This window comes from Arachis stenosperma, chromosome 4 (assembly GCF_014773155.1).
Source record: "Arachis stenosperma cultivar V10309 chromosome 4, arast.V10309.gnm1.PFL2, whole genome shotgun sequence".
NCBI lineage: Eukaryota > Viridiplantae > Streptophyta > Magnoliopsida > Fabales > Fabaceae > Arachis > Arachis stenosperma.
In genome coordinates, this window is record NC_080380.1 from 22634352 (window position 1) to 22656697 (window position 22346).

General features: G+C 37.1%; 1 protein-coding gene and 1 non-coding gene across 2 annotated transcripts; both read left to right on the forward strand.

The window, feature by feature from the left end:
• The first annotated feature begins 1759 nt into the window (after positions 1–1759).
• Positions 1760–2722, forward strand: LOC130974770 (uncharacterized). Its single transcript, XM_057899624.1, has one exon. The coding sequence runs from the start codon at positions 1760–1762 to the stop codon at positions 2720–2722; it is 963 nt and encodes a 320-aa protein (XP_057755607.1).
• Positions 2723–21849: 19127 nt separating this feature from the next.
• On the forward strand, positions 21850–21957 carry LOC130977730 (small nucleolar RNA R71). The gene has a single exon (XR_009085409.1). It is a non-coding gene; the product is annotated as a small nucleolar RNA R71 (small nucleolar RNA).
• Positions 21958–22346: the final 389 nt, after the last annotated feature.

Genomic DNA, 22346 nt, shown 5'->3' on the forward strand with positions numbered 1-22346 from the left:
TAAAGTTGCTGAGGTGGTGCTTTGGATCCGTAGTTCCATCGTAGAGGTCCATATCAGGGCTTTTGAAGTTTCTCGGAACTTTTGCCCTCATTATGTCCTCGCTGAAAGGATCTTCTTCACCTAAAAGTGACTCTTCTTGGTCGTCGCGGGAGTTGTGACTCTTGAGGGAAGATTCCAGCTTTGAGAGTTTTCTTTCTAACTCTTTTCGCCGTTCCATCTCCTCTTTTAGATACCTCTCCGTTTCCTTTTGTCGCTCCCGCTCTTGTTCTAACTGCTCCAGGCGGCTGTGGACTAACCCCATTAGTTCAGTTATGTGGGATGGTCCACCTTTTTCTGATTCTCGTTCATCTGAGGGGTTTGCCTTCGGGTTTTTTACCCCAGAGGTGCCCTCTCTATGCTGATCGTTAACTTCTTGGTGGAGGGTTAAGTCCACATTGTTATTACCTGCGTCCAGATTCTCTTCTTCGGAATCTGTTTCCGCATGGACTTCTTCGTGGGATCTATCCGCCATCAATGGATGATCTCTCGGGTCCCCGGCAACGGCGCCAATGTTACGGTGGGTAACCGGAGATTAATTGAACGGATGGCGTTGGCTGGCCCAAACGTATGAAGGAGGAAGTTTCCGTCTGGGTATGCAGCTCGGGAGACTCCGTCCGACTTGTGTTCGCGAGTGAATGGGGGGTGGTACTTGCAAAGACACTCCGATGCCTAAGTTAGCAAGGGTGTGAGCAGGTCTAGAGAGTATTGGGCTTAGAGATACCTGAGGAGTGTCAGTGTACTTATAGTGGTGAGCCAATAACCACCGTTGAAGTAGTGCCGTATCTTTAGGATGTTAACCGTCCCATTATCTTAGGGAGGTTAAGATATGGCTTTAGGAAGCGGTTAGAGAGATTTTAGGGGCGGTTACTCATTTGAATGAGTGCTTATCCGCCAGCTAATCTCATGTCCGACTTCTTTAGAGCAAGTCGTGGTGAACACCGACTTCTTATGTGAAGGTCGGCGCTTAGTTAGGCTTAACCTATTGGATTAGGCCTTTTAATTGGACTTGGACCCTTAACATTGGGCCAGGGTATGAACAATAAGTATATTAAAATTGAAATATCATGAGTTAATTTTTTTAGAGTTAATATTTTCTTTATAAATTATATATATATGAAAGATACTTTTAAAAAAAAAACAATTATATACCAAGGGCCGCATATCTCCATAATATGCAAAATATTCTTTTTATAGATTATATATAATATTTTGGGAAAGAAAATTCGCATACCAACTCTAATATTTCCATTTCCATTATATGGTCGATAGTCTATACTTTTCTTTCAAATTTCTTAAATGGTATAGATACTAGGAGGAACTAACACAAGAAAAATTAAAGGACAACAAATCAATATATGCAAAAACTAGCCACTAAACTAGCTCTTTGAAAAGCTACATGGTAGAGTTGATGGCAGCACGTTTATAATTAAACTTGTGAACTATATTTAATTCATCATGTCCTGCATGTGCTATATATATAAAGATGCAGTTGACCTTTGTTATTCTCCAGTGTTATCAGTTTCTTATGTGAAAAAGAAACATATAATTATTAAACCATAGTAGACTTAGAACATGTTCATCACTAATGTAGATGACATGCTCCCATGACACACTTTCCATTTGTCTTATATATGACTCTTCTTTATAAGTAGTGAACTATGTTGATCTTCTAACACATAAGAAAGAATCATTCTTGAAAAACAAAAAGAAAGAAGAAAGAATGGCTTCCTTGCAAGCAGGATTAGAAATCACCAACAAAGAAGGTGAGAATAATTTGCAGCGAGAAAAACAGATTGTGGTGGATCCTCGTTCATTAAGAGAATCTTCTACTATTTTAACTAGCACCATTTTGCACCCTCCACCGTTACACCCTCCAAATCCTAGATTCTTGAGCCTCAGTCTCCCCAATTCGGCCTCCTCCTCGCCACGATTCACCCCCCGGAAGATCTCGAAAGGCGAAAGCAACGAATCACAAGAACAAGAACAAGCTCAATTAAGGAAGAGCAAGTCATGTGATGAAACAAGATCACTAGCACCCTCATCATATGAACTTGATCATCATCATTGGCTAACAAAACTGAGTGAAATGGAAGAACATCATCATAATGAAACATTCTCAGAAGTTGTTAAGAGAAGTCCCAAGAGTGTGAAGAAGAAACAAGTTACTGATGATGGTTTTAGATGCAGTTCTCTATGCTTGTACCTTCCAGGTTTTGGTGCTAAATTATTGAAGCCTTGTAAGGCAAGAAAAGAAGAAGAAGATGGTTCAGAATCAAAATCACAAAGTGGTGCTATGAATATGTCAAGAACAGTTTCAGTGCAGGAATTTGAATGTGGATCTTGGGCTTCTGGAGTAGCAAAAGTCCCTGAGGTAAGAACACACTCTAGGAGTTCATACTTTGATCTACCAATGGAATTGATCAATGGCAATGATGTGAATTCACCATTTAGTGGTGCATCATCTTTTGCTTTTGAAAAAGAGCTCAAAGGGGTACTAAAAAATGGTTCATCTAGAGGAGGGAGTGGTAGGAAATCAGATGGGTCCCCTCGGCATGTTCGGTTTTCACTGTCGCCATCGCCGGAATCATCATGCCCTGCCTCCCCAGCATTCTGCATCAGTCCTCGTTTGAGGAAAGCCAGAGAAGATTTCAATGCCTTCTTAGCTGCTGCACAAACTGCATGATTCTTACAGCAACACTTTTTAAATGTTAACCTAAGTTTTTAAAGGGAACATAAAGGGTTATTGTTAGAGGTATGTTGTGATAATATTAAATAAGATAAGGCACATAATCAATTTGGATTGGTCAAGTAGTTAGTTCATCGTCCACTTCAAACGTTAGAGCTTAGAATCTCATCTTATGTATGCAGTAATTTATTAACCAACGATAAATTTTTAAATAGAGTTCAAATCTACAATAAATTAGTCATTAACCTATCGAATTGAGAAATACTGAGAGAATAAAGAAACTAAATATAATATTATAATTTCAAAAGACTTCACATGAGGTCTTTATAACTTTGCCCGTGTCAAAAAAGTACAAATACTTGCTTGTACTAATTAATATTCACTTAAGGCTTAATTTGTTAAAAGAATTTTCATTCGATAACTAGTTTGTTCTTTAAGATTTATAACTATCATTTAGGTTGATTATTTCATGATAGTTAGATCAGATCGCTTAAGGGAATTAATTTGGTCTGTTTAATAAACTAAATTTTATAGAGGGTAAATGACACGAATAGAATAATTGGAATTTATATTTACATAAATGCAATAATTTGAAATTAGTTACATATGTGTCCTGATTATATTCTATATAAACTGCAGCTGTCAACTGCGGTTAAGCATTTTAACATAATTTGCGGCATCTCTATAACAGTTTATGAAGACCTTCGAATGAGTATAATCTGCAACACTCTTGCAGCGATTTAGGAACATAATCCGTAGAACTCCTATCACAATTTATGAATAAGATGAAAAGTGCATAATACGCAGCACTCTACTGTGATTTACATGTAGAGGCATTATAAAACTACGATAGCCAGTAACAGATTGCATATTTGAGTGTTTGAGTTTAGTTTGGAGTTGAGAGGATTTAGAAGAGAATCACATAACAGCGATACTCTGTGGAGGTAGGGTCATGGAAGAACAAAATCGTCTGTACCGATTGAATGATGTTGCTCACATGGAAAGAAGCATCAATGAAGAGGTTAGTTATTTATATGTTGTTCTCTTTATATGTTACTTGTTTATAAATAATTTAAATGTTAGTCTTTTATCTGTTAAAATTTGATTAGTACCAATTTAATTTTTTGGTTAATTTATGTGTTAGTCTTTTATTTATTAATTATTTAATTATAAATAATTTAAGTGTTAGTTTTTTTTAATTTGATTAGTATCAATTTAATTTTTTTGTTACTTTATGTGTTAGTCTTTTATCTGTGAATTACTTAATTTATAAATAATTTAGGTGTTAGCCTTTTTTCTATGAAAATTTGATTAGTACCAATTTAAGTTTTTTGTATGATACAACCGACTAGGTGTATTTAATATTTATAGTGTTAGGAGGCAACAGAATATGCCTCTACATGACCGGATCATATCTTATTTGAAAACCGCTAGTTTGTATTATTTGGTTAGGCTGAAAATTCATTAGTTCTGGGTGGATGAGCCTCTGGTTAGCACATTCATTGAGAGGTGGTGTCCTAAGACGCACACCTTCCACATGCCGTTCAGAGAGCGCACCATCACGTTCCAAGACGTGGCGTGTTAGTTGGGATTGCCCGTTCAATTGGTACAGACAATTTTGATCTTCCAACCCCACCTACGCAGAGTATCGCTGTTACATGATTCTCCTCCAAATCCTTTCAACTCCAAACTAAATTCAAACACTTAAGTATGCAATCCGTCACTGGCTATCGCAATTTTATAATGCCTCTACATGTAAATCACGGTAGAGTGCCACGTATTATACACATTTCATCTTATTCATAAACTATGGTAGGAGTCCCACGGATTAAGTTCTTAAACCGCTACAAGGGTGCTACGAATTATGCCTATTCGAAGGTGTTCATAAACTGCTATAGGAATGTCGCAAATTATGTTAAAATGCTTAACTGCAGTTGACAGCTGCAGTTTACATAGAATATAATCAGGATACGCATGTAACTAATTTTAGATGCATTTATATAAATATGAACTCCAATTATTTTATTTGTATCATTTGCCCTCTATAAAATTTAGTTTATTGAATTGACCAAATTAGCTCACTTAAACGATCTAATATAACTATCACGGAATAATCAACCTAAATGATAGTTATAAATCTCAAAGAACAAACTAGTTATCGAATGAAAATTTTCTTAACAAATTAATCCCTAAGTGAATATTAATTAGTACAAGCGAGTATTTGTACTTTTTGACATAGGCAAAGTTACAAAGACCTCCTCTGAAGTCTTTTAAAATTATGGTATTATATTTTGCTCCTTTATTTTTTTTATTCTCACAGTATTTTTCAATTTGATAGGTTAATGACTAATTTGTCGCGGATCTAAATTTCATTTAAAGATTTGTCATTAGCCAATAAGTTATTGCATACATAAGGCGAGATTCCAAGCTCTAACACTTGAAGCGGACAAATGAGCTAACTACTTGACCAATCCAAATTGGTTAAGGCAAGAGTGGGGCGCTTGCCCCCACTCTCATTTTAATTTAAAAAAAAACATATATAATATATTTTCATTTTAAATTTTAAATGATCCTACTACAAATAAACTAAGCTCAATTATTTAAAGTCCCAAACTCACTTTATCTTTTTATCATTTTGACTATTAGTTAACCTAATCAAATTTAATCTTCTCCCATTCTCAAATTCCAGCCGTTACCACTTCTTTATTCTCTTAAACCTCTTTTCTCAGTTACATATTTTCAACTTTTTTTTCTATTCTTTGTTTAGTGGTTATCTTCTCTTTATCAAAAGGTAAATTTTAAATCTTCTATTTTTTTATATACCTCTTTATGATTCTATATATCTTTCAATTTCATTGTTTCTCTTTTTGATATTTTCAATTACAGATTTTAATTCAAGCAATTATAGTTTATGTATTAATCTAATTTTTTATTCTCTTCATGAATTTATATATTTTATTTTATTCTCAATTTAGTGATCCTTATATTTATTTGTTTATCTTTCGTTCTATTTTATTATATGTAATTATATTGCATATAAATTTCTAAAGTCAATTGATCAATTTATTAATTTAGAATATATATATTTTTTGTTTTTAAAAATAGTAATAAAAATATATTTTAAAATAGTAATGATTGTTTGGTTACATATATAGAGAGACATTCAATCAAGTTGATAATGAAACAATTATTTAACATTTTCAAAATATGAAAACAAGAAGAGAAGTACCTTCAAGATTCGAAAAAAAAAGTTAGCGGCTAATGTAATTTTTGTTTTTTTTTTTGTATTTGAATAATTAATATGCACTTTTATTTATTAAATTTAAATTAATATATCTTTTGATAATAATGTGTATTATTTTTGCATCCTCAACATAAATTTTCTTGGTTCCTCATTGTCTACATGTAAATCGCGGTAGGGTGCCGCGGATTATGCACATTTCACGAATTATGCACATTTCATCTTTTTTCATAAACCATGGTAGGTCCCACGAATTATGTTTCCAAACCGCTGCAAAGGTGTCGTGAATTATGGCCATTTGATGGTCTTCATAAACCGTTGTCGGGGTGTTACAGATTACGTTGAAATGATTAACTGTGGGAGGCAACCGCAGTTTATATAGACTAGAACGAGGATATGGATACACTATAAGAAATTATCAGAATAGCGATCGATTTTAGCGAATGAAAAGATTGGTTTTTAACTAACGTATAATCTTATTAATGTTATCGTTGGTTTTTAAGATGTTGTTAAGATTTGTTATGTCATTGTTGGTTATTTAAAATTTGATGTTGATACTTATTATATATTTAATTTTTTTAATTTACAAAAATAGTAAATTCAATCCAATTCAAATCGTTTGAAATTGGATCGGATCGAATCAAATCAATTTTTTTTAAAAAAAAAAATCATTCAATCCAAACTACATCGAAAACACCCGTAACGTAGATGACCTAATTTTGTTGATTAATAGGTCAAATTGAGTTTCATACTTTAGTAGTAAAATGTTGGCAAGTTATTAGGTTCTTATATATGTTAATATTTTATTCACTAAAATAGTAACTAAATGACAAACTTGAGTTATAAGAGATAAGTACTTTTCTCGTCCCTAAGGTTTGATGTCAAAATCAAAATCGTCTCCGATCTTTTTTTCTTATTAAAATCATCCACATCATTACAAAACGTTATAAAATTGTTCTTTTCTACTTCAATTATATTGTTTTGACCAAATTATCCTTCATTATTAATAAAAATAATATTAAAAAAAAAAGAGAAAAACCCCTCCCCACCCACTCCCCAGCATCTCTTTGGTCTCTCCCCCCACCCTCCCCCAATCCCCTTCCTTCTACTCTTCACCATCACCCTCTTCTTCTCACCTTCTCCACGGCAATTACCACTGTCGAAGGACACCCACCCCTCCTCCCCTTCCTCTTCTCACTCTTCTACAATCCCCTTCCAGCTTCTCACTCTTCTTTATTTTACCAGGCAGACAGAACATAGTAAAAGGTAGAAGCAAGAAATTAAATTAACAGCAACATAGCCATCACATCTTCTCCTTCGCACCTCCTCACTCTCCCTTTCCTCACCACCATCACCACTGCCACCATAGCCATTCATTACTCACAACACTTTTTTTCCACTAACAACAATAGTCCCAAATAAATTAACAACAACATTCACAAAATAAATCAACAAAAAATTCAGATTAAACAATAATTCAATAATCATCAACTACAATTTCAGTTTTTAGATCAAAAAATAGCAAAATAATAGAAATTAAAAAAATAAAAAAATCACAAGCAGAAACATAAACTCAAGCAGAAGCAAAAGTTCAAGCAGAAGCAAAAAAAAGAAGAGGCAGAAGAAGAAGTAGAGGCAATCACAGAAGAAGAAGCAGCACCGGCGGGTCCCCCTCCCGATGACGACGCGATGGCGTGGTCTCCGATGACGACGCGACGGCGGCGGCAAACCCTAGAAATGAATAAGTAGGGCGGCAGAAACAGAGAGAAGAAAAATTGAGGTTGGAATTGAAGTTGGGATTTTGAAGAGAGGGGTATGAGGAAGGGGATGGGGGGTTACGGGAGTGGGGTGAGGGGTGGGGGGGTTACGTTTTGTTTTAATTTTTTAATTATTTTTATTATTTAATAAGGGTAATTTGGTAAAAAAAATAAAATTGAAGTAGAAAAGAACGATTTTATAATGTTTTGTAACATTGAAGATGATTTTAATAACAAAAGAAGGTCGGGGACGATTTTGATTTTGACCTTAAATCTTAGGGACGAAAAAAATACTTATCCCTGAGTTATAATTATGAAAATTGAAGACCAAACTCAAGAGTCTCTAATTGATCAATCCAAGTTAAGAATGTAAAAATTTAATTTAAAATCCAACCAAACATTTTATCAAACACTTGGAAGGCATAAAATAAAGACATAAAAAATTAACAAGACATAGCAAAATCTAAAACTAAGAATTGCAAGAGAGAACAATAACAACAAATTAAAAGAAGCAATCATAAATATAGAAACATAAATTGCATTAACATGGATCAAAGAAAATATAAGAGTTCATAAACTAAATTGGCAACATAAAGGAATTAATAATAGAAGTAGACAAAGCAAAGTACTAGAATAAATAAAAGTAGAAAAAAAACTAAATAAAAGCGAGGTAGAAATCTGAATTTGAGAAAAGCTAAACCTAAAAATCCTAAAACCTAGAGAGAGGAGAGAGCCTCCTATCTCTAGAAAATTACATCGAAAACCTAAAAATTATGAATGAAAATGTGAATCATTGATTCCCTTACTCTGCAGCCTCTAATATGTGTTTTCGGGTTTAGAACTGGACCAAAACAAGTCCAGAAATCGCACCCAGCGTGTTTTGATATCTGTAGCACGTGACACTTTGTCACGCGTACACCTAGTCACGCGTATGCGTCGCCCATGCGTACGCATCATACCACACGTGCGCGTCACCTAACTGCAAGGCAACTTTGGCAAATTGCATATCATTTGGAAGCCCCGAATGTTAGCTTTCCAACGCAACTAAAACTGCCTCATTCGGATCTCTGTAGCTCAAGTTATGATCGATTTTGTACGAAGAGGTCAGGCTTGATAGCTTAGCAATTCTTTCAATTTCTTGTATTCCTTCCACTTTTACATGCTTCCTTTCCATCCTCTGAGCCATTCCTGTCCTGTAAATCCTAAAAACACTCAGCAAACATATCACGGCATCGAGTGGTAATAAGAGAGGATTAAATTAGCAAATTTAAGGCCAAAGAAGCATGTTTTCAATCATAGTACAAAATTAGGAAGGAAAATGTAAAACATGCAAATTCTATGAATAAGTATGAGAATAATGGATAAAATCCACTCAATTTAGTACAAAATAAACCGTAAAATAGCGGTTTATCAATCTTTCAAATATTAGCATGTCCTCATGCTAAGCTCAAGAGAACCATAAGAGTGAAGAGGAATGGTAAGACTTATTAAATGCAACCTATATATATGAATGCAACTACATGCAAAAATGATTCTACCTGCTTAGTTAAAAGTAAATCAAATTCTCCAAGAACAAATATGAAATAGGTTCCACTGATTCAAATCATAAAATGAAGTACAAATAGACTTGCAAGAAGAAAGCTCGTGAAAGCCGGAAACAAAGAATCGAGCACCGAACCTTCACCGGAAGTGTATACACTATAATCACTCAAGTGTTTAAGGTTCGATTCTCTCAATTCTTTACTAATCTTACTTTCTAAGTCTTGCTCTTCTTCTACCAATCAACAAAAATTAATGCACAAATACACATATCAAGAGGTCTTTTCAAGGATTGTAATGGGGTTAGGGTCAAGGTAGGATTGTATTTGGTTAAGTGGACTAAAATCGGAACCCTTGATTAACCTAAACTTTCCACCTAACTTAACACAGTCCATATAATCAGAATATAAAATCTAACTACTCATTAACTATATTTTCCACATATTCATGCATCCGATTTTTGAGTACAGTACATATGCATTGCTATCACTATTTACTTTGGGGCATTTTGTCCCCTTTTTATTATTTGCTCTTTTTTTTCTTTTTTTTCTTTTTTTCAATGCATATGATTAAGGTATTGAATGCATGAACATGTCCTCAACATTCTTTTTTATATTTTCACAAAAAAGTCTAACATACTCAATTCCCAAACCAAATGTTACCAAACTCAATTTTCCCACACTTAAGTCATGAGTACTCTCACTAGTCTAAGCTAACCAAAGATTCAAATTAAGGACATTATTGTTTTTCGCTTAGAGTTAGTGATGAGTTAAAGTAAAGAATAAATGGGGTTAAAAAGACTCAATATTGGTTTGCAAAGGATAATAAAAGGGTAAGGCCATATGGGTATGTAAGCTTAGTGAAATATGGCCTCAATCACATAAGTGCATGCATACATCAAATAATAGAAATATAGAATCAAGCAAGACAAATATCACAATTTTAGAGAGAACAACACACACCAAAACAAAATATATTGGTTGGTAAGATGCAACCAATCAAATAGGTTTAAAATCTCACTGGTTTTGTGTGTTCAAGCTCTAAACCATGTTCTAAAATAAATTTCTTCAAGCAAGTTTAACAAAAATTTTAATTAAAATTAGTGAAATGCTTTAAAACAATTTTTTGGAAAAGAATTCATCGTTTCAACCAAGTAGTACATAAATGCAAGCAATTAACTACACATGCAATATATTATGCAATGCAACAACTAACTAACAAAGAAAATTAAACATTGGCGACGGAAAGAAAGTAACTAACCCACGGAAGTCGGTATCAACCTCCCCACACTTAAAGATTGCACTGTCCTCGGTGCATGCAAAGATGTGCAAGTGGATGGGTTATTACAAATGATGAGCTTTCCTCAAAAGATGGTGCGGATGACTTGTTTATTGCCCCATTTAGAAGTTTTTCGTTTCCCTTCTTGATGGCCATCTTGAAAGAAGAGAAAAATGAAGAGGAATAATCCACAAACAAAGATATAAAAACAGATAAAATATAGGAGGGCTAATGCCAAAGGTTCTCAACTACATGGTAGCTACAACATGCAAGTGAGAAAACAATATAAACTAAGGCATATCACTACACTTGATGCAAGAGTAAAATCAAAGCATAAGTAAATGACATAAAGAGCATGTTGAGCATCAAGTTCAAACAAGAAAGAGTGGGTCATGAAAGACAATATGAGTTCATATCAATGCACAAAGAACACAAGAGTCATAAAGGATTAAGCATTGATTTAAAAGATTTCATCACCCAACAATACCAAACAAATCAAGACGCACCAAAATAATCTAAGAAATTCTTAACAATTGAGTAAGAGAATTCAACAACAATGTTAAAATAAGAAACTTAGAAAAGAAAATAAGAACAAACTATAAAAACAAAATTAATATGCAATGAATAAAAGTATGTAAATGCAATAAACAAAAGAAAATGAAAGACGGAAAAAATAAAATATGTTTTTTTTAATTAATTAATTTATTTATTATTATTTTATTATTATTATTATTATTTTTAAAGAGAGGGAAAAGAAGAAAGTAAGAAAGGAAGAAGAGAGAAGAAGAAAGGTAGAAAGAAAGAAGAATGAGAGAAGAAAGAAGAAGAAAGGAGAGAAAAAATAAGAAGAATGGAATCAGGAAGCGACGCGTAAGCGTCACCCACGCGTACGCGTGGGTTGCAGAATAAGGAAGCGACGCGTAAGCGTTGCCCATGCATACTCGTGGAAAGATGAAATGGCTAAGTGACGCGTACGCATGGGGTGGGCTATGCGCCTGGCGCCCTTCCCACACAGTTCCAGCGCAACTCTCTGTTCATTCTACTAGAGAGTGAAATTCATATCGAGCGTACGCGTGGGTCACGCATATGCGTCACATCCCCCTCTTTTTTTGTTTTAGACTGATTGAGAATCTAAAAATCTACTAGAATAGATTTAAACATTATTAAACAAGCTGGATCACAACTTAAACTAAATAAACTTAATTAAAAATAAAAATTCAACTTATTACTAATAGAAATAAAAGAAAAATAGAAAGAATTTACCATGGTGGGGTGTCTCTCACCTAGCACTTTTAGTTAAAGTCCTTAAGTTGGACATTTGGTGAGCTCCTTGTCATGGTGGCTTGTGCTTGAACTCCTCTTGAAACTTTCACCAATGCTTGGACTTCCAATAAGCTCCAACATTTCCAAATAAATTCATTAAGCCTTGATGAAGTTCTTCACATGTTTTGAGCTCCCAAAGTTGATTCTCTTGTATGCCGGGATCCCAAATCTTGTTTCTACACCCGTCTTTAAGTAGATCATCATTGCTTCAACCGGGTGGCAAGCAATCAGAATTCTCAATGAAGTACCAAACTCTTCTCTTAGACTCATTCGAATAGGCACTAAACCAATCCTTGCATCTAGCTCTTGGAATATCAACCTTAATGAGTCTTGATTTGCAACTCCAACCGCTAAACATCCTTCTCTTATGCTTCATTCCATAAAGCCTCCTAAGTTGACCATCTGTTTCAAGAATACCATACTCAAGTAGGACAGTAAAGCTAATAGAGATAAGTTTTACCCATTCAAATGAAGGAGTAGATGGCCATCTAGGTAGAGAAGTCTCTAATGATCTTGACAAAGCATATTCAACTCCCGTCCATCCTTTTCGAAGGACTTCCACCTCCACATCATTCTCCATCTCAATTGGAGAGGATTCTTCAAACTCAAGGAGTTCATTTGCAGATGCACATTTATCACTAGGAGGGCTTGATTCATGATCATCATCAACAAGGGAACTCGCCTCTTGATCTATTCCATCCAATTCTTCATAGAGAATATGCCTTGGAGGTTGTGCACTAGTCTCCTTAACATCAAATTCAAGCTTCTTGGAGGAATACTCTACAACTCTAGATTCCCATGGAGGTTCAGTATCTCCTAAGTCTTCAACTACTTCTTCCTCTTCAACAAGTACGGCTTCCTCCAATTGTTCCAATACAAAGTCAGATTCCTCACTTTCCACCAGCATTTCTAGTTTCTCCTTCATGCTATGCTCCTCATTAGATTCTCCATATGCGACCATGAGAGTACTTTGAGTGTTGAGGTGCAGTGAAGCTAAATTACCTACTACCTCGGTCAAGGTAGCTATGAACTCTAGTGTCGTCCTTTGCATTTCTCTTTGCTCTTGAATAAGAACACCAAGGGTGTCATCCATTAGAGTTTGGGGGTGGATATGAGGGTTCATTACTTGGGAGGAAGGGTTCATGATAAGAGAGTGGTTCATCATGATAAGGATGTGGCGGTTCAACACTCTCCATCTTTTCCACTTGTTGCACAACATAATCCAGTTCCTCGTTCTCAAGTTGAGATTTGTTAGCCATGAGAGCTTCGTGTGCTTTTTGGCTTTCCTCTCGCTTCATTTGATGGATGGTTGCTTGAAGTCGATCCATTGCTTCCTAAAAATCATCCCTTGGCTCTTGCTCTGCTTGGCTAGCATAATTAGGATCATATTGTGGTTGAAAGTTCACATATATTAGAGGTGGTGTATATTGAGGTGGTGGTTCTTGGGAGTAATTGGGTTGGAATTGGGGTGGTTTTATGTACAGTTTATTTGGCTCATAAGGTAGTTGGTATGGTGGGTAAGGATTAGGGTCATATGGCGGTGTTTGGTAACATGGGGCTTGTGAGTACAGTGGTTCAAAACTATGTTAAGGAGGGGATTCATAGGCATATGGTGGGACTTGTTGGTAACTACAAGGGGGTCCACCATAGCTATTGGATTGATATGTATCTTGGAATGGCTCTTACTCATAGTATGTTGGTGGGGGTTGTTGCCAAAATGGTTGATCATAAGCTTGAGGTTCCTCCCACCTTTGATTGTCCCAACCTTGATGTACATTCTCATTGTAACTTCCATTCCTTACAACATAATTTGAACCAAACTCATAGCCAAAGGGGTGAGAATTCATAGTAACAAGAGAAAATAAAAACGAATACTAATAACAACTAATGAAAATAAACTCCTAAAACTAGCAAAAACTAACAAAGAAACAAAAGGCAAACATATTCACAATAACCAATAATAAGGCACACATTTGCAATTCCCCGACAACGGCGCCAAAAATTTGACAGAGAAAAACGTCGGTAAAGAATTTCACAAAAATATCATGTTGCAAGTATAGTTCTAAACTGATAGTTAAACCTCAATCAATATTTAAATTGTTTGTCACTTAAGCAAACCCAATAAAATTAACCGAAGTATTAAACCTTGGGTTGTCTCTCAAGGAATTACAGGAAAGTATAGTTTATTATTGGTTATGAGATTGTATCTTTTTGGGTTTTGAGTTTAATAAACAAGGTATGTAAATAACAAGAAAATAAATTAGTAACTAAGAAAGATCTTAGCAAGGACTGATAATTAGAAGTTATATCCTTATTATCATTGTCAATTGTGATGGTAAATGCGAGTTGCCTTCACTTAGTTAACCTCTAACCAATTGAGGAAGGTCAAGTGCATACAATTAACTTGAGTTCACAAGTCTAAGTCAACTCAAGTGAGAGACTAGCTTTGGTGAAGTTCAAGCTAACCGGCAATCTTCAATTACCAATCAACAAATGAGTTTTGATAACTCAAGAGTCTCTAATTGATTAATCCAAGTTAAGAACATAAAAATCTAATTTAAAATCCAACCAAGCATTTTATCAAACATTTGGAAGGCATAAAATAAAGACATAGAAAATTAACAAGACATAGCAAAATCTAAAACTAAGGATTGTAAGAGAGAACAATAACAACAAATTAAAGGAAGCAATCATAAATATGGAAACATAAATTGCAGTAACATGGATCAAAGGAAACATAAGAGTTCATAAACTAAATTGGCAACATAAAGGAATCAATGATAGAAGTAAATAAACCAAAGTACTAGAACAAATAAAAGTAGAAGAAAACTAAATAAAAGCAGGGTAGAAATCTGAATTTGATAAAAGCTAAACCTAAAAACCCTAAAACCTAGAGAGAGCCTCTCTCTGTAGAAAACTATATCTAAAATCTAAAAATTATGAATGAAAATGTGAATCATTGATTCTTCCACTCTGTAGCCTCTAATCTGTATTTTCGGGTTTGGAGCTGGGCCAAAACAAGTCCAGAAATTGCCCTCAGCATGTTCTGATATCTATAGCACATGACGCTTTGTCATGCATACGCGTCGCCCATGCGTACACGTTGCTTGACAAAATCCTGGTCATGCGTACACGTCGCCCACGCGTACGCGTCGCTTGTCTGCCGCACTAGTCACACATACGCATCATACCACATGTGCATGTCATCTAACTGCAAGGCAACTATGACAAATTGCTTATCATTTTGAAGCCCCAGATGTTAGCTTTCTAACGTAACTAAAATCGCCTCATTCGAACCTCTGTAGCTCAAGTTATGATTGATTTAGTACGAAGAGGTCAGGATTGACAGCTTAGCAATTCCTTCAATTTCCTATATTCCTTCCACTTTTGCATGCTTTCTTTCCATCCTCTAAGCCATTCCTGCCCTGTAAACTCTGAAAACACTCAGCAAATATATCACAGCATCGAGTGGTAATAAGAAAGGATTAAAATTAGCAAATTTAAGGCCAAAGAAGCATGTTTTCAATCATAGTATAAAATTAGGATGGAAAATGTAAAACATGTGAATTCTATGAATAAGTGTGAGAATAATGGATAAAATTTACTCAATTCAGTATAAAATAAACTGTAAGATAGCAGTTTATCAGATACCTGGTGTGCGAAATTGTGATCACTACTTTTCACAACTCAAATAATCCCTAGTAATGGCCCCAAAAACTTGGTGCTCAATACCATGGCATATACACAACTTTGCACAACTAACCAGCAAGTGCACTGGGTCGTCCAAGTAATAAACCTTACGCGAGTAAGGGTCGATCCCACGGAGATTGTTGGTATGAAGCAAGCTATGGTCACCTTGTAAATCTTAGTCAGGCAGACTCAAATGGGTATGGGTGATATATGAATAAAACATAAAGATAAAGATAGAGATACTTATGTATATCATTGGTGAGAGCTTCAGATAAGCGTATGAAGATGCTTGTCCCTTCCGTCTCTCTGCTTTCCTACTGTCTTCATCCAATCCTTCTTACTCCTTTCCATGGCAAGCTTATGCAAGGGTTTCACCGTTGTCAGTGGCTACCTCCCATCCTCTCAGTGGAAATGTTCAACGCACCCTGTCACGGCACGGCTATCCATCTGTCGGTTCTTGATCAGGCCGGAATAGAATCTATTGATTCTTTTGCGTCTGTCACTAACGCCCCGCCCTCAGGAGTTTGAAGCACGTCACAGTCATTCAATCATTGAATCTTACTCAGAATACCACAGACAAGGTTAGACCTTCCGGATTCTCTTGAATGCCGCCATCAGTTCTTGCCTATACCACGAAGACTCTGATCTCACGGAATGGCTGGCTCATTTGTCAGGCTAGCACTCGGTTGTCAGGCGATCAACCATGCATCGTGTATCAGAAATCCAAGAGATAAACATTAGAGCCTTGTTGCTTGTAGAACAGAGTGGTTGTCAGTCACTTGTTCATAAGTGAGAATGATGATGAGCGTCACATAATCATCACATTCATCATGTTCTTGAGTGTGAATGAATATCTTGGAACAAGAACAAGCTGAATTGAATAGAAGAACAATAGTAATTGCATTAATACTCGAGGTACAGCAGAGCTCCACACCTTAATCTATGGTGTGTAGAAACTCCACCGTTAAAAATACATAAGAACAAGGTCTAGGCATGGCCGAATGGCCAGCCTCCCAAAGTGGGTTCAATCATAAAAACATGATCAAAAGCTCTCTAATACAATAGTAAAAGGTCCTACTTATAGAGAACTAGTAGCCTAAGAATTACAAAGATGAGTAAATGACATAAAAATCCACTTTCGGGCCCACTTGGTGTGTGCTTGGGCTGAGCATTGAAGCATTTTCGTGTAGAGACTCTTCTTGGAGTTAAACGCTAGCTTTTGTGCCAGTTTGGGCGTTTAACTCCCACTTTGGTGCCAGTTCCGGCGTTTAACGCTGGGAATTCTGAAGGTGACTTTGAACGCCGGTTTGGACCATCAAATCTTGGGCAAAGTATGGACTATCATATATTGCTGGAAAGCCCAGGATGTCTACTTTCCAACGCCGTTAAGAGCGCGCCAATTGGGCTTCTGTAGCTCCAGAAAATCCACTTCGAGTGCAGGGAGGTCAGAATCCAACAGCATCTGCAGTTCTTTTCAGTCTCTGAATCAGATTTTTGCTCAGGTCCCTCAATTTTAGCCAGAAAATACCTGAAATCACAGAAAAACACACAAACTCATAGTAAAGTCCAGAAAAGTGAATTTTAACTAAAAACTAATAAAAATATACTAAAAACTCAACTAAAACTACTAAAAACATACTAAAAACAATGCCAAAAAGCGTACAAATTATCCGCTCATCACAACACCAAACTTAAATTGTTGCTTGTCCTCAAGCAACTGAAAATCAAATAAGATAAAAAAAAGAGAATATGCAATGAACTCCAAAAACATCTATGAAGATCAGTATTAATTAGATGAGCGGGGCTTTTAGCTTTTTGCCTCTGAATAGTTTTGGCATCTCACTTTATCCTTTGGAATTCAGAATGATTGGCTTCTTTAGGAACTCAGAATCCAGATAGTGTTATTGATTCTCCTAGTTAAGTATGATGATTCTTGAACATAGCTACTTTATGAGTCTTGGCCGTGGCCCAAAGCACTCTGTTTTCCAGTATTACCACCGGATACATACATGCCACAGACACATAATTGGGTGAACCTTTTCAGATTGTGACTTAGCTTTGCTAGAGTCCCCAATTAGAGGTGTCCAGGGTTCTTAAGCACACTCTTTTTGCCTTGGATCACAACTTTATTTCTTTCTTTTTCTTTCCTTCTTTTTTTTTCGTTTCTTTTTTTTCGTTTTTCTCCTTCTCTCTCTCTTTTTTTTTTTGTATTCACTGCTTTTTCTTGCTTCAAGAATCATTTTTAAGATTTTTCAGATCCTCAGTAACATGTCTCCTTTTTCATCATTCTTTCAAGAGCCAACATTCATGAACCACAAATTCAAAAGACATATGCACTGTTTAAGCATACATTCAGAAAACAAAAGTGTTGCCACCACATCACAGTAATTAATCTGTTATAAAATTCAAAATTCATGCAATTCTTCTCTTTTTTCAATTAAGAACATTTTTTTTTTATTTAAGAAAGTTGATGGATTCATAAGACATTCATAACTTTAAGGCATAGACACTAAGACACTAATGATCATAAGACACAAACATGGACAAACATAAAGCACAATTTTCGAAAAATAAGAAAATAAAGAACAAGGAGATTAAAGAACGGGTCCACCTTAGTGATGGCGGCTTGTTCTTCCTCTTGAAGGTCTTATGGAGTGCTTGAGCTCCTCAATGTCTCTTCCTTGTCTTTGTTGCTCCTCTCTCATGATTCTAATTTCATGGAGGAGGATGGAATGTTCTTGGTGCTCCACCCTTAGTTGTCCCATGTTGGAACTCAATTCTCCTAGGGAGGTGTTCAGTTGCTCCCAATAGTCTTGTGGAGGAAAGTGCATCCCTTGAGGCATCTCAGGGATCTCATGATGAGAGGGGTCTCTTGTTTGCTCCATCCTTTTCTTAGTGATGGGCATGTCCTCATCAATGAGGATGTCTCCCTCTATGTCAACTCCAACTGAATAACAGAGGTGACAAATGAGGTGAGGAAAGGCTAACCTTGCCAAGGTGGAGGACTTGTCCGCCACCTTATAGAGTTCTTGGGCTATAACCTCATGAACTTCCACTTCTTCTCCAATCATGATGCTATGGATCATGATGGCCCGGTCTAGAGTAACTTCGGACCGGTTGCTAGTGGGAATGATTGAGCGTTGGATAAACTCCAACCATCCTCTAGCCACGGGCTTGAGGTCATGCCTTCTCAATTGAACCGGCTTCCCTCTTGAATCTCTCTTCCATTGGGCGCCCTCTTCACAGATGTCTATGAGGACTTGGTCCAACCTTTGATCAAAGTTGACCCTTCTAGTGTAAGGATGTTCATCTCCTTGCATCATGGGCAAGTTGAATGCTAACCTCACATTTTTCGGACTAAAATCCAAGTATTTCCCCCGAACCATAGTAAGCCAATTCTTTGGATCCGGGTTCACACTTTGATCATGGTTCTTGGTGATCCATGCATTGGCATAGAACTCTTGAACCATTAAGATTCCGACTTGTTGAATGGGGTTGGTAAGAACTTCCCAACCTCTTCTTCAGATCTCATGTCGGATCTCCGGATATTCACTCTTTTTGAGTGAAAAAGGGACCTCGGGGATCACCTTCTTCAAGGCCACAACTTCATAGAAGTGGTCTTGATGCACCCTTGAGATGAATCTCTCCATCTCCCATGACTCGGAGGTGGAAGCTTTTGCCTTCCCTTTCCTCTTTCTAGAGGTTTCTCCGGCCTTGGATGCCATAAATGGTTATGGAAAAACAAAAAGCAATGCTTTTACCACACCAAACTTAAAAGGTTTGCTCGTCCTCGAGCAAAAGAAGAAAGAAGAGAGTAGAAGAAGAAGAAATAAGGAAGAAGGGAATGGCTTTGTGTTCGGCCAAAGAGGGGGAGAAGTGGTGTTTAGGTTGTGTGAAAATGAAGGGGTGAAGAAGGGTTTATATAGGAGAGGGGGGGCTCATGGTTCGGTCATGTATGGGTGGGTTTGGGAGGGAAAGTGGTTTGAATTTGAATGGTGAGGTGGGTGGGGTTTTATGAAGGATGGATGTGAGTGGTGAAGAGAAAGATGGGATTTGATAGGTGAAGGGTTTTTGGGGAAGAGGTGTTAGAGGTGATTGGTGAATGGGTGAAGAAGAAGAGAGAGGGTGGTGGGGTAGGTGGGGATCCTGTGGGGTCCACAGATCCTGAGGTGTCAAGGAAAAGTCATCCCTGCACCAAATGGCATGCAAAATTGCATTTTTAGCCAATTCTGGCGTTAAACGCCGGGCTGGTGCCCATTTCTGGCATTTAACACCAGGTTCTTGCCCTTTCCTGGCATTTAACGCCAGTCTGGTGCCCCTTTCTGGCGTTAAACGCCCAGAATGGTGCCAGACTGGGCGTTAAATGCCCACCTGCTAGCCTTACTGGTGTTTAAACGCCAGTAGGTTCTTCCTCCAGGGTGTGCTATTTTTCTTCCTGTTTTTCATTCTGTTTTTGCTTTTTCAATTGATTTTGTGACTTCTTATGATCATCAACCTACAAAAAAACATAAAATAACAAAGGGAAATAGATAAAATATAACATTGGGTTGCCTCCCAACAAGCGCTTCTTTAATGTCAATAGCTTGACAGAGGGCTCTCATGGAGCCTCACAGATACTCAGAGCAATGTGGGAACCTCCCAACACCAAACTTAGAGTTTGAATGTGGGGGTTCAACACCAAACTTAGAGTTTGGTTGTGGCCTCCCAACACCAAACTTAGAGTTTGACTGTGAGGGCTCTGTTTGACTCTGTTTTGAGAGAAGCTCTTCATGCTTCCTCTCCATGGTGACAGAAGGATATCTTTGAGCCTTAAACACAAAGGATTCTTCATTCACTTGAATGATCAGTTCACCTCTGTCAACATCAATCACAGCCTTTGCTGTGGCTAGGAAGGGTCTGCCAAGGATGATGGATTCATCCATGCATTTCCCAGTCTCTAGGACTATGAAATCAGTAGGGATGTAATGGTCTTCAACTTTTACCAGAACATCCTCTACAAGTCCATAAGCTTGTTTTCTTGAGTTTTCTGCCATCTCTAGTGAGATTCTTGCAGCTTGTACCTCAAAAATCCCTAGCTTCTCCATTACAGAGAGAGGCATGAGGTTTACACTTGACCCTAAGTCACACAGAGCCTTCTTGAAGGTCATGGTGCCTGTGGTACAAGGTATTGAAAACTTCCCAGGATCTTGTCTCTTTTGAGGTAGTTTCTGCCTAGACAAGTCATCCAGTTCTTTGGCGAGCAAAGGGGATTCATCCTCCCAAGTCTCATTTCCAAATAACTTGTCATTTAGCTTCATGATTGCTCCAAGGTATTTAGCAACTTGCTCTTCAGTGACATACTCATCCTCTTCAGAGGAAGAATACTCATCAGAGCTCATGAATGGTAGAAGTAAGCCCAGTGGAATCTCTATGGTCTCATTTTGAGCCTCAGATTCCCATGGTTCCTCATTAGGGAACTCATTGGAGGTCAGTGCACGCCTATTGAGGTCTTCCTCAGTGGCGTTCACTTCCTCTCCTTCCTCTCCAAATTCGGCCATGTTGATGGCCTTGCACTCTCCTTTTGGATTTTCTTCTGTATTACTTGGAAGAGTACTAGGAGGGAGTTCAGTAATTTTCTTGCTCAGCTGTCCCACTTGTGCCTCCAAATTCCTAATGGAGGACCTTGTTTCAGTCATGAAACTTTGAGTGGTTTTGATTAGATCAGAGACCATGGTTGCTAAGTCAGAGGGGTTCTGCTTAGAATTCTCTGTCTGTTGCTGAGAAGATGATGGAAAAGGCTTGCCATTGCTAAACCTGTTTCTTCCACCATTATTGTTGTTGAAACCTTGTTGAGGTCTCTGTTGATCCTTCCATGAGAAATTTGGATGATTTCTCCATGAAGAATTATAGGTGTTTCCATAGGGTTCTCCCATGTAATTGACCTCTTCCATTGAAGGGTTCTCAGGATCATAAGCTTCTTCTTCAGATGAAGCATCCTTAGTACTGCTTGGTGCATTTTGCATTCCAGACAGACTTTGAGAAATCAAATTGACTTGTTGAGTCAATATTTTATTCTGAGCCAGAATGGCATTCAGAGTATCAATCTCAAGAACTCCTTTCTTCTGATTTGTCCCATTGTTCACAGGATTTCTTTCAGAAGTATACATGAATTGGTTATTTGCAACCATTTCAATGAGCTCTTGAGCTTCTGCAGGCGTCTTCTTCAAATGAAGAGATCCTCCAGCAGAGCTATCCAAAGACATCTTGGATAGTTCAGATAGACCATCATAGAAAATACCTATGATGCTCCATTCAGAAAGCATGTCAGAAGGACATTTTCTGATCAATTGTTTGTATCTTTCCCAAGCTTCATAGAGGGATTCTCCTTCCTTCTGTCTGAAGGTTTGGACTTCCACTCTAAGCTTACTCAATTTTTGAGGTGGAAAGAACTTTGCCAAGAAGGCATTGACTAGCTTTTCCCAAGAGTTCAGGCTGTCCTTAGGTTGTAAGTCCAACCATATTCTAGCTCTGTCTCTTACAGCAAAAGGGAATAGCATAAGTCTGTAGACCTCAGGGTCAACCCCATTGGTCTTGGCCGTGTCACAGATTTGCAAGAATTCAGCTAAAAACTGATGAGGATCTTCCAATGGAAGTCCATGGAACTTGCAATTCTGTTGCATTAGAGAAACTAATTGAGGCTTAAGCTCAAAGTTGTTTGCTCCAATGGCAGGGATAGAGATGCTTCTCCCATAGAAGTCGGGAGTAGGTGCAGTAAAGTCACCCAGCACCTTCCTTGCATTGTTGTTGTTTTCGG